Here is a 12,338-nt window from a genome sequence, read left to right on the forward strand (position 1 = left end):
ATGCTACATGTATGGAAAAAAAAAAAAAAGGTAGCCGGGAAACTAAGCTGATCTGGGCAAAGCTGCAGCGACTGTCTTTACTAACACTTGTTTTCTGAGAGCCTATGAGAGAAATGGAAATAATTAGAAGGACCCTGAAAGGGTGGTATTTTGTTGCTTGTTCTCCTTATATGGAGCAAAGTAAACTGCAGTAACACTTCTCTGGAGCTGGTATTCCCTGCTGCCACAGGGACAGCAGATTTCTGGGTAGAGGAGTTTGTTTATACCTTAACAAATACAGGCTGTTTTGTTGATTAAATAAGCAAAAAAAAAGAAAGAAAGAAAGAAAGAAAGCCTGCCCCATTCTCTGTTTTCAAACACTTCCCCCAATTAGAAAATGTCTCATAAAAATCCATCATGTGATAAGATCTTGCCTTAGTCCCAAACCAAGTCCACTTGGATGTCTTCAAATCTGAGTCCTGAGGGAGTCCACATTTTAGCTAAGAATGTAGTTACTCTGTCTTGAAACAGAGAGCTTTGCCACTTGCTTGTTTTGGAAGGAAAATAAATTAAAAAAAGATTGCAGGGGATTTTAGTTATTATATGGCCAGGGCTCCATTTAGAGTCGGTGGCATTCAAAGCTGGCTTTAGTCACAGCATGATGCTCCAAAAGTCCAAGTGTTTCCTTTCTTTCTTTCTTTCCGTTTTTGTTTTTTTTTTTTAAGCGTTACTTCACTGAGGCAGAGGGCTGCCTTTGAGTGACGTCACGAGTTTGAGCAGCTAGCAGCACAGGAGAAGGGAGGCTGGGTGAGTGACAGCCCAGCCTACTTTTTAATAGCTTTGTCATGTGACTGGGGACTGTAGTAAGACAGGTGCCTTCAGTTCACTCTCAGTAAGGGGCTGGTTGCCTGCATGAGTGTGTGCTCTGTGTCACTGTGGATTGGAGTTGAAACAGCTTGACTGGCGTCATTCAGGAGCTGGATGGCGTGGGACATGTGCAACCAGGACTCTGTATGGAGTGACATCGAGGTGAGGTGGGGCTGGGCTCAGCACTGCAGCCAGGACGGAAGCTTCCCTCGCAATGCAATTATTCCTGTAAGAGGGGGAAGGGCTTGGGCTTGGGCTTGGGCGAGGAGAGGAGGCAGCAAAGTAGCCCCGGCAGGAGCTTTGGGAAGGGAATCTCAATCTTATCTTAACTCCAATAAGTTTGCTATTTTAAGGTGGCTCTGAGATACCGTGAACAAATCAAAGCTTAGCTGCTGTCATCAGGATCTGTTGCAGTTAGAAACTCTTTCCATGTGCCTTTGGCTCTGTGTCTACTCATATGCAATATTTATGCCCTAAGATATTGATATGAATCAGAAGCTGAAGTCTTTCCAGTGGTGTTTAGTGGCCTGGTTGGAAAAATGCCATTTCTATTTATAATAAGATGAAGATAAAAATATTAAAATAGATGGGCTCAAATCTAGTCAGTTTTGACTCTAGTCTGGATTTTTTTCTTCTTCCCTCTCTGTTCATCAGAGAACTCACAGAATCCTAAATAATCCTGCTGGGCTATTTTAGATTGCTTTTCCCACAGAACACAAAACAACAAAGCTGGTTCCTTTAAAACTCCTCTATGTGGTTGAAAGCTTTGGCCAGCAAAGAAAAAAAAAAAAAAAAAAAAGCCTTACAGTGCAAGGTTTTCCATCAGCGTCAGTGGCAGGGAAGCCAATGGTTAAATCTCTCTGTACCACGGAGAGCTGCCTGAAGCCGGAGAGAGAATAGAGTTTATGCAGGACTGTGTGTGGAGCTGCTCGCTGCTTGTGTAAAAATAGATGGCAATACATCAATTCCACAGTCTCTGCCGGCTACAATTCATACAGGGGGGAAAAAAGCGAGCTGGTTTCCTCGTAATCTCTGGAGTCTAGAGTGACTAGCGGGGGGGACAGAGGACCGCGGCATGTTCGCATTCAACACAATGGAATGTTCTCGGGAAGTTTGGCCAACTTGGGAAACAAGCAAAACTTTCTGTGGACTCTGGTGAGATGGACCCGAATTGAATTGCAGGGAGGATCTGAGCAGCTAACAATGAATCTGGCAAAGGGCTGGGAGAGCTTCCTCTGGGAAGCTGGGGGCACGTAGGGTAAGGGGAGGATCAAGGGCTACACGTGATTTGATTAAATAAGATGTCCATGTGGTGCTGCGATACACATCTAAAGTGAAAATAATTTGGCCAAGGCCGTCTGCGAATGCATTTTTCCTCTCTAGTGAGGCATGCCCTGGATTCTTAACTCTTCACTGGGCTTGCAAATGCTGGCTCCGTTTGCCTTCTCTTGCCTTGGCAGATGCATATTTGTGGATTGTAACTGTTCTTATCTTGTTGTGATTTCTTGGTAAGGTGGAAGAGTTATGGATAATTCATACGTCCTGCAGCTCTTACGAGGCAGGGTTCTAAGTGGCTTCAAAGTCCTAATTGTCTTCGAGTAGCTGGAGTATCCTGCGGGCGGTTGTCTGGCTGGCACTGTGGGTCTCAGCTGCTGCAGTTTCATTTTTCCATCGTGTATTCTTCCTGATGCTGCTAGGAGTTGGTTGAAGAACTAGATCATATGGAAATAGGGAAGATTTCCTTTCCTCATTGGCATTCCTGCAGTCATTTTCAAATAAGCGTCAGAACCGTTTAGAACACTGGCTTTTTAATTTTGTTCTTAAGGAGGTGAGGTCTCGGGCTAATTGTCCAGCCGTGGATTGAGTTGTCGGTCAGCTGAGACGGGCCAGTCGCTTCTCTATTGCGCTGGAGGCAGCAGGCTGCTAGCAGCCCAGCCTTCGTGGTGGCAGCCCTGGGAATCACCTCCGCCAGGCTCAAATATTATGAGCAGCAGGTAGCGTAGGCCGCTTTCATTTTTTGAATCATTAATGTTTGCTGTCATCCTAAAACGTATTATGCCCTTTTGCACATAATGACGGGACAGTACATTGGTTAATAAAGGCCTCTATCACTATAGCTACTCAGAGTGCCCCGTGTTTCACAGTTTAATGAAGGTGATGTCCAGTAAGCTTACCAAGATTGATAGAGACAGTTCCGATGACATACACTCTACTAAGACTGTCATTCTTTACTGACCCCTGCCCTGCCCCTTATCCCCTGTCCTAATTTTTTTTTTAAGAAGTCAGGTTCTTTTTTCATTAATGTAATTAATGTGGCCAAGTCCACTCTTTCTGCTCTCTCTCTCTTTAAAATTTACCATCAATGGCACAAAAACCTCCAAAAGGTTAATGGAGAATTATACTTAATTATAATGTTTCATTATCATCAGTGCAGTTAAGCTAATTTATTGTCTGCCCTTTAACTAAGAGAAAAGTCTGTTGGGGTGAAATAACGTACAATAATTAGCCTTTTGTGTTTAGTGACTGCTTTATCCTCTTAAATCTTATTATAAAATTAAGGCTGTGGTTGTGAAATAGCTGTCATAGTTGCGAAGAGGCAGTAGAATGTGTCTCTGTAATTGCAATAAAGCACACCTGTTACAGATGTATAGGGAAGCAGTAAATATCAGAGTGTCAGATGAGGACAGTTACAGGGCTCGGACTGTTAAGTCTGGCATCATCCAAAGGCCAAATATAAATTAATAACAGGAACACTTGCTGCCACTAATGTGTTTTAGATTATCAGGATAATGCCACGTTCAGAAGCCCTGATTTTATTAGCACGTCAGCATTGGCAAGAGCACATGCACATTTTTCAATGATAACAGAAAAGCAAAAATGAGCGAGGCAGACAGAGAGAGGAAAGGAAGGGAATATGTGAATTACAGCAGAGTAGAATACAAAAAATTGATCTGATCTTTTTAATGGTTTTCAAAAGTTACTGAAAAATACATATTTCTGAAAGGTTAAAGGGTTTTGGAGAAGTCATGCCTCGAGAGGGCTGTTAAAGAGGGAGACAGCAAGAAGTTGTCCACCAGTTGGTATCAACGTTCCCGAACACGGGTTCTAGAGTATGCTGTCCACAAAAGGAATTTAAGCCAGATGTAGAGATCCTACGTTGTCTAACTTATTTTTCTTTTTTGCCGTCATTTTTGTTGTTTATGCTTTTTATTTTAAGGACTCTCCCCTAATCCTAGTGGGTTTTGCACCAGTGAAAAAGTTCTCCCCTTGTCTCTGAATTGGTCGTGTTGTGGAAGAGTTAACTGTGTGTGGGGGGGTGTGTGTTTGTGTTTGGAGGACAAGCAGTGGGCAAGTGTGGAGACTGGGAAGTGTTGTGCCTGTAACGAAATCCAAACACTGTCCCAGAACAAAATCTTCTCTTCAGCCCAGCCTCCGCTTACTTATCAATCTAGTCAAGTATACGGATCTGTAACTTTGGGCTAACTCCAATAATAAAAGAGAAAGACCAATAAAATGATAAGGAAAGAGTTGAGATGAAGGGGGTTGCCCTTTCTTGGCATTACCTTTGTGCCTGCAGTTTGGGATCTCAGTGGGGCCCAGTGGTCTTAGGGAGGAAGTGCAGGAATTTTCAGCCTTCTCCCAGCCTCCCCTTACCAACTGCTGGCTCCATTACCCAGTACCTACTTCTCAGCGTGCTGCTTACAATCATGCTGCTGCATATGACCCGTGTAATGTAGCCTGCCAGGGATGACAGGGGTGCTTGAGAAAAAAAATCTGCGTAGAACTTATTTTATTCAAAATCTAAATGTCAAGCAGTATCTTTAGCTTCATGCCCAACTGCTGCCTGGATGGGAAGAACTCCCCAGCATCTCTCCTGGCCTTGGAAGGGAGGCCCGTGAGGGTACCACCTCAGAGAGTGTGCCTTTCAATTGAGACCCCTCGGCTTGCAGATAGATAAAGTCCTTATGGCTCTGGCATCACCAGATCCCTTCCAAAGGAAGCTTCTGCAGGGTTCTTCACAATTGGCAGTGATGAAACAGCAGTCAGATAGCCAATTCGAGGTTAGAAGCCCACCTTAGGAAGCGGGTCCACTTTCCTCAGAAACCCACAGTGCAGGAGAGTTAACAGACCACTTACTCTATGCAAGGAGGTGGCAAGCAGCCCAGTCCCGGTAGAGGGTATTTTAAGCCTCTCAATATATTGAAACCATTTTTAAAACTCCAAATAAAAAATTGTTCTTTTGAATTCACTTAGAGCATAGCTTAGGAATATATAAATGATGAACAAAAACATAGTTGTGGTGTGCTAGAGTGGTTTTTCTTTTCAGACTTCAGGTGATCCCAACGGTATACACATATACACAGGCGCACACACCAACACAGAAGACTTGCAAGTTACACATAGTGAAAGATAACAAAGATCATAAAAAATATGATTTTTGTCCTTCATCTCAATGGATTTATTTTTGACCTGTTTGAGAAGTTCAGAATCTCATGAAAAGTCAAGTAAAAGATTTAAATAACAATTCAGGAGAACCATAGACATGTTAAAGGACATTGCATCATTAGTTGCTAAAGGAATGATACGGATTATAATGGTCAAAGAGAGAGTAAATGGAGCAAGTTTTCCTGGTGTACTTCTTATGGGTTTTTTTCCTCTCATTTAGTAATCGTTTGTCTCTCGTATGTGTGATGTAATTCCAAGGTGAAATCAAATCTGTATCCTTCCCTCAAAGGGCTTATACTCTAAGAGTAGAATGAAATTTTGCATATAGTTAACCAGAAAACAATTTGAAACTTGGTAAGTGCTAACTTTCAAAGAGGTACCAACAAATCTAAGTTGATTTCTAACTGGACGAATCAGAGAAGGCTTCATGGAAGCATGGCATTTACTATGGATTTGGAGGTAGAATTTGGGATGGAATGGTTCTGGCAAAGTATCCTTTGGGAGCAAAGTGAGTTAAAGAATTTAGGATGTTTATTCTGGGGACTAAAACCCTGGAAACCAGCTTTGGTGGTGTCGTTGAATTAACCAGGCTTAATTCCTATCACATGCTATTGCAGTTTAATAAATTCCTGCAGTTAATGAAAGCTTTTTTCTTTCCTCCCCTGCCCCCTGCAGTGTGCTGCTCTGGTTGGTGAAGACCAGCCTCTTTGCCCAGATCTTCCTGAACTTGACCTTTCTGAACTAGACGTGAACGACTTGGATACAGACAGCTTTCTGGGTGGACTCAAGTGGTGCAGTGACCAGTCAGAAATAATATCCAATCAGTACAACAATGAGCCTTCAAACATATTTGAGGTAAGGACAGCCCTTGGTGAAAATTAATTTCTCATTGAACTTGGCTTACGCCACACTAAAATATTATTGGCCTGAAAGCATAATGAGTTCTTACTTTGCTGTCACCAAAAGACTTTTTATCATACTTAGGCACTTCCTATTTTGTGGAAAAACGATTTTGGAAAACAATTTTTTTTTTTTTTTTTTGAGAATTAAGGCCCTAAGGACCCACAACAGAGTACATCAAACTCTGTTGAAATACTAAGGGATTGTGAAAGAATAAATGACAAGGAAGAACAAACGTCTACACCTGTTTATTCCTGTCTATTTCCCACAGAAAATGGTGCCTACTGTAAACTAACGTAGAACGTAAAAGAATACATTTCTTTTTAACCAAGGCATGAGGTCTAATTTAATTATTTTACAAAGTAGGTGAGCAGTTTTTTTTTTTTACTGTCATTGTCATATTTATAATCGTACCTCTGATTTCTTTATATTATGGGAACTTCCAAGCCCAACTACTCTGTTATTTACTTATAAATTAGTCAAAACTAATTTACTTCTCAGTAGTGAGAGTTACCTCCCAGGCTCTAGACTCTTTATTATAAGCCTACCCTGTAATAAAGAATGTTAATCTGCGCCTATTAAACAGTTACTTTGAGAAAAGAAGTTCGTTCTTACAAGATCAGTCCTCATTTACTTGAAAATAAATGGTTTCTTAGAGGGACAAACTCTGGCAAGTGAACTGAGTAAAGATTATCAAATCAACTAGTTTTCAATATCACCACCACCAGCACCACCATTATCATGTAACATTTTCTATCTACCATGTGCCAGGCTCCAAACAAAGCACTTTAAATGTATTTTTTTTTATCCACCAGCAGAGACATTTCTTATACTTCAATGTTGTTTGGTTGAAATCTCAAGTCATTAAGAAAGCCAATTTTACAATATTTATTGAGTTTTTCCAGCACCCAGCACATAAAAGGCACTGAATAAATGTTTATTGAGTCATTAAGAAAACCCATTTTACAATATTTACTGAGTTTTTCCAGCACACAGAAGGTGTTGAATAAGTGCTTTGTGAATAGTGAGTGAACGATGAATACGGTATGTTCTTAAGAGTAATAGTAATAACAACATGGACAACATTTCGGCACACTTTTGCTTTATGTATGTCATCGCACTCATCCCTCAAAACAACCTATTGTTTAGGTACTCTTATTATCATTCCCATTTTACATATGCAGACAGTGAGTTTCAGAGAGGCTAAGTGATTTTCCCAAAATCACACAGTTGACAAAGACGTGGGATTTGAACCCCAGATGTATCTGACTTCGAAGTCTATTATCCTTGATTAAAAATAGAATAACAGTGAATTGGGGTGACAGCCATCCTTTACATACCAAGCTGCTTCTTTGCTCAATATATTTAAAAATAGAACAGAATCTTTTCTTTCAGTGTTGGTTGACATGGAAGCAGGTATATAGCTGGTGAGCTGAGATGGCTGTAGATTCTGTTGACCACTAAGGTTTTATAATATGTCTGGAGCATTAAGTGGGTCTTAGAAGAGTGCTTAAGGTAATGGAGTGAAGACTGGGGAGAAGGAATCAGGTGGAGGAAACACTGAGGGTTTGTGGTTAGTTATACTTTCCCAGGCTTCTCAGCCGGGTCTCAGAAAGTTCATGTGAGGACTTGGCTGGTTCGAACTGGTAAATTGAACATTCCTCATTCAGTACACTTGTCAGGTTACAGGCCCATTTTAAGTCATGCTGCATTAAGTAAACAGTACTTTTAAAAATGTCCATCTCCATAGACCTCTTATCTAAAAATCGACTATTTCATATTGGGTGAATGCCATGCATTTTGTAGAAGATGGTTAGGGAAAAACTAAAAGGTGGTTGGGGCAATGGCGTGGTGGTCAAGGCCTCCCTTGTGGGCTGGTTGCAAAAAATACACCTTTTTTTCATGGCTGGTGTCCCTGTATTTCATGTCGTGGCACCTGCATGAGGTACTTCTCATTTACACTTCCGGGAGACTTGGTTTGGCAACCAGTTATATATCTATAGATGCTTAATCTACACAAAGACACCCCTTTTGTTTTCTTATATAACTTTCTACTACTGGTGGAATTGTTTTCAACACTCTAAACACAAGGTTTATTTCATTTAATCTCTCATCAGTTCATTTTAAACCAGTGGTTCTCAACTGAAGGCAACTTTGCCTGCCTGGGGATATTTCGCATTGTTTGGAGGGATGTTTGATTTTTAGGACAGGAGGCAGAGAGATGCTGCTGGTATTTAGTAGGTAGAGACCAGAGATGCTGCTTAACATCCTATAATGCACAGGACAGCTCCCCAGCAAAGAATCATTTGGCCCCAAGTGACCATGGTGCTGAGGTGAAGAAACCCTGTTTAAAAAAGAAGTCGCCGCAATTTTTAGAAAACACTAAAGATGAATCCGTCAGATTTCCGAGAGAGAAAATAGAGTTAAGATACAGGATATGAAGACTTAGAAGCCATATAAAATTTTCGAGATGCCCAGGGCCCCAGGACTGATATGTCAGGAATTCTCTTAGTGGCAGACAGCAAAAGTGACTGTATCAATAAGTCCCCATAACAGTTTTCTCTGATGTCACAAAGCCCATTCTTCTTTGTTGATGCCAAGGGTAAGGCCAAATGTGGCAATACTGTTACACACAGCAGCGGCTTCCTCAGCATTTGCATACAGAAAGATGCCTCTACTCTTTGCCCTCTAGCGTTAAACTCAGACATCTTTTCTATAACGAAAAAAAAAGTGTGTTTTGAGCATAGGTGGAATTCTAAAATTGTGTCTTCCCCTGTAAAGAAACTCCATAGGCAACAGAATAACCCTTGAATGGCCACAGCTTTGCGCATTGCTTCTACCGAAGCTGCATTACCCCAAAGGCATTTCCCAGCGCCTGTGACTTTAAACCTCTCACAGCGGACTTTCACCTGTGCTCCCTTGTTCTCCTCCAGTTCTCAAAACCCTGCCTCATCACATTTGTGAAGGCCTTGTACTTGAGCAAGCCCAACAGTCACGGTCTCTGCCACCTCTGATCTGCCAATAACAAGCATTATCTACCTCGGATTCCCAGAATAAAATAAGGCACCGAGCAGTTCAACACTTTTCCCTGACTCAAGTATCACATTGATGACACTGCTGGAAACTGGCCACAGGATTTCTGAATTCTCATCAAAGCGGGAAGAAAGCGGGTATTTAGAGTTACATTTAGTATTGCAGAATGCTTAAACGTTGGGAATAAATAGAAATTTCTTCATTTGACCTCTTCCATCATTTGCATCTTAGTTTGATTTTTATGTATTGAATAACTTAAGAAGAAGAAGAAGAAAAAGAATGGAATTGAATGTCCCAGTTGGGGAGACAGTGAATTCCTGAGTTGGAGAAGAGTGAGCTGACACGTAATTGTGCATGTTGGTTGAGTAACTGGGCACACAAGCAGCGCTATCTGCTTGCACAACCTATGTTTGGATGTGTAAATGCAGGTGACCACGTATGATTCAGAAGCCACTTAGCAAAACAGGACACAAGGCCTATAGGTGCAGCACCCAGTTTATCTTATCCATGTGTCAGGAAAACAGGATGCTGTCCCTGGACCGGCTGGTAGCAAGATTTATGTTTCAGAATATTGCAACACAACTTCCTTCTCTCTGTTGCTTTGTGCATTGTTTGAAGGAGGAGAATAAAGAAGTACTTTTAAAGCATGGCAGTGTGTAAAGATGGGTGGCATGGGTTAGGTTAAATAGCACATTGGCTCTTCTGGGACATTGTGGGCCACCTTGTCTCTGCTTTATTTTAACCTCTGCTTTGATGCCTCCTTGATTCCACTGAATGGGCATCTTTCATTTGTTGGTCTGGTAACTTCTGAATGCAGCTACTTGGGGTTCTTTAGTACGTGGAGAGTGAGGATGTAGCTGCCTCTAGGTCGTTGCTCAGAATACGTACTGAAGGCTGCCTTTGCTAATGGGGAGGGAAGGTCTCTAAGCTGTGGCCAGTATTCATGTTGGGTAATTACTGAAACTTGCAGGAAGGTCTGATACTGTGAACTTTTGTAAAAGAAAAAGGGTGGTTTCCTGCTATCTGCCTGTAAGGTGTCCTGCTATATGCCACCGGGGAATGGCGGATGGAAACTTTCAAGAATATTCGATCATTATGGTGGGAATATAGATGATTTTACATTTTTTCCTTCGACTTTCAGTTGTATTCTAATTTTTTTCTACAGTGGGCATATATTATATACTTATGAAAAAGTTAAAAACAACAGATCTTGGCTATTCAAAAGACTATGAGCATTTTGGGAGCAGGGAACCAGCTTGTCTTGTTCACTGAAGTTTTTCTAGATGTTTTCTTAGAAAGCAGGAGAAAGTGTGTACTCAGTAAATAGTTGCAACCTCATGAATGAGTTAACCATCATATATTTATTGATGGTGTGAACTGCGTTAGTTAATGTGAAAATTAAATATAAAGCTCCAATAGATCTATTTCCTAAAGGACCTTAAATCTAGTTGGGGAGGGTGAAATCGGAAACCATTAGCAAATAATGGAAGACTGTGTATACAAATATACATATGTATGTACATGTTCATATATATCAGTAATTGGAGAACAACATGTGCACATGTATATTTATATGCATGGGGTTATATATTATATATATATTAGCAATTGGCAAATATGGCAAGACCGTGTGTATTCATATATACATGTATACATGTAGGGGTGTGTGTGTGTGTGTGTGTGTGTGTGTGTGTGTGTGTGTGTGTGTATGTATCCTAGCTAAGGAGGGAATCAGCAAGAATAACATCACCAAGGTTAATAAGAGAATAAGAGTGAAGTCTTTTCATAGATGGATTATGAAGGTGAAGAGCTTGGTTTACTCAAAGTGAAAAATGTATTCATGGGAGCACAGGAGTAAGATAGGTAAGTCTGGATTTAGGGTGGGTACAAAATTATGCCAGGCCCTGAGGACCCCGTTGCAAGTGTTTAGAGTTTCCACGATAGGAATTAGGGTGCCACTGAAGATTTTTAGCATGAGAGCAACGTGACGGAGATGGTATTTAAGGGTGATCGCTCTGATCGTTTTTAAGAGCTATGGACAAGCAGAAAGTAGAGGAAATCCGACAGCAGGCTCTGCTGCATTCCAAACCCCATGCGATGCAGGTGCAGGGAAGGGACAAGGTGACAGCAGAGGGGATGGCGTCCAGGGAACAAAATTTAAGCACCTCAAAGGAAAATTCCATCAGTCCTGATAAATATGGGTTAGGTTAGGGAGGGAGGTGGCAAAGCAGACTAACTCGAAAATATTCCAAAGGGAATTGGAACTTCACGGGTATCTATCTGGTTAAGTTTCTGCTCACCTTTAGGAGCTGAAGCACTTTCTTGGACTGTGAGTCATTTTACAAAGGGGCTGCCATCTCCCTGCTGCATCAGGGGCAGAACCTATTTAACCCAATCCACAAATTCATGTGGTGTCTGCTTTTTCTCACTTGTCTCCTTGGGGGAAATTCTGTAGCCTTCCATGGTAATGAATTCCTGCTTCTGCCTGTGCCTGAGGTCAGGCAGACTTTTCTATGAATGGCAAACCTCTTGGAATTTTAATAAAACAAACAGAGAAAAAAATGTGTGTCCAAACCACCTCCCCTTAATTTAATCATCGGGAGAATAAGTTCTCCTTTTTTATGTGGAGAGACCGAATTCATTTACAATAATCACTTCTTGAAGATTCCTGGAATTTCCAATTTGCAATCGATAAAAGTTTGTCATTTAAATTCAATTTACGGCCCACAACCAGATTTTTGCCACACTTGGTAATGACGCTTAGGGAGAATATAGACTTCAAGTAAGAAAATAATAGCCATTTAAGTGGGGAGATAATTGGCTGTAACATAAGAACATTGAAGAATGTTGAAACTCCTGGAGACTTATGGAGTATTTTAAAAATTTATGTTGTACTTCTCTTTGCATTTGTAGTCTACCACAAAATTTCAAATTCTGGGTATAAATCAGTTAGATGTTCATCTTGGAGAGTCACAAATCAGGAAGCAACAATCTGACCCAGCCTGTGTGCTGCTTTATTTTCAACCTCTACTGTGGGCTTATCCAGCTGGGAGACTGAATAGTGTTCACGTGTGTGTGTGTGTGTGTGTGTGTGTGTGTGTGTGTGTGTGTGT

The 12,338-nt window shown here is 41.2% G+C and overlaps 1 protein-coding gene across 1 annotated transcript in view; it reads left to right on the forward strand.

The window, feature by feature from the left end:
* Nucleotides 1–831: 831 nt before the first annotated feature.
* The window catches only part of PPARGC1A (PPARG coactivator 1 alpha), a 95,369-nt gene continuing 83,862 nt past the window's right edge, over nucleotides 832–12,338 (forward strand). Inside the window, exons 1-2 of the mRNA XM_029235079.1 lie at nucleotides 832–1,008; nucleotides 5,968–6,147. Coding sequence (XP_029090912.1) covers nucleotides 961–1,008; nucleotides 5,968–6,147 — 228 coding nt within the window. The 5' untranslated portion in view covers nucleotides 832–960. The remainder of the gene's footprint in view (nucleotides 1,009–5,967; nucleotides 6,148–12,338) is intronic.

This window comes from Monodon monoceros, unplaced genomic scaffold (assembly GCF_005190385.1).
Source record: "Monodon monoceros isolate NGI ecotype Baffin Bay Population unplaced genomic scaffold, NGI_Narwhal_1 Super_Scaffold_20, whole genome shotgun sequence".
Taxonomy (NCBI): Eukaryota; Metazoa; Chordata; class Mammalia; order Artiodactyla; family Monodontidae; genus Monodon; species Monodon monoceros.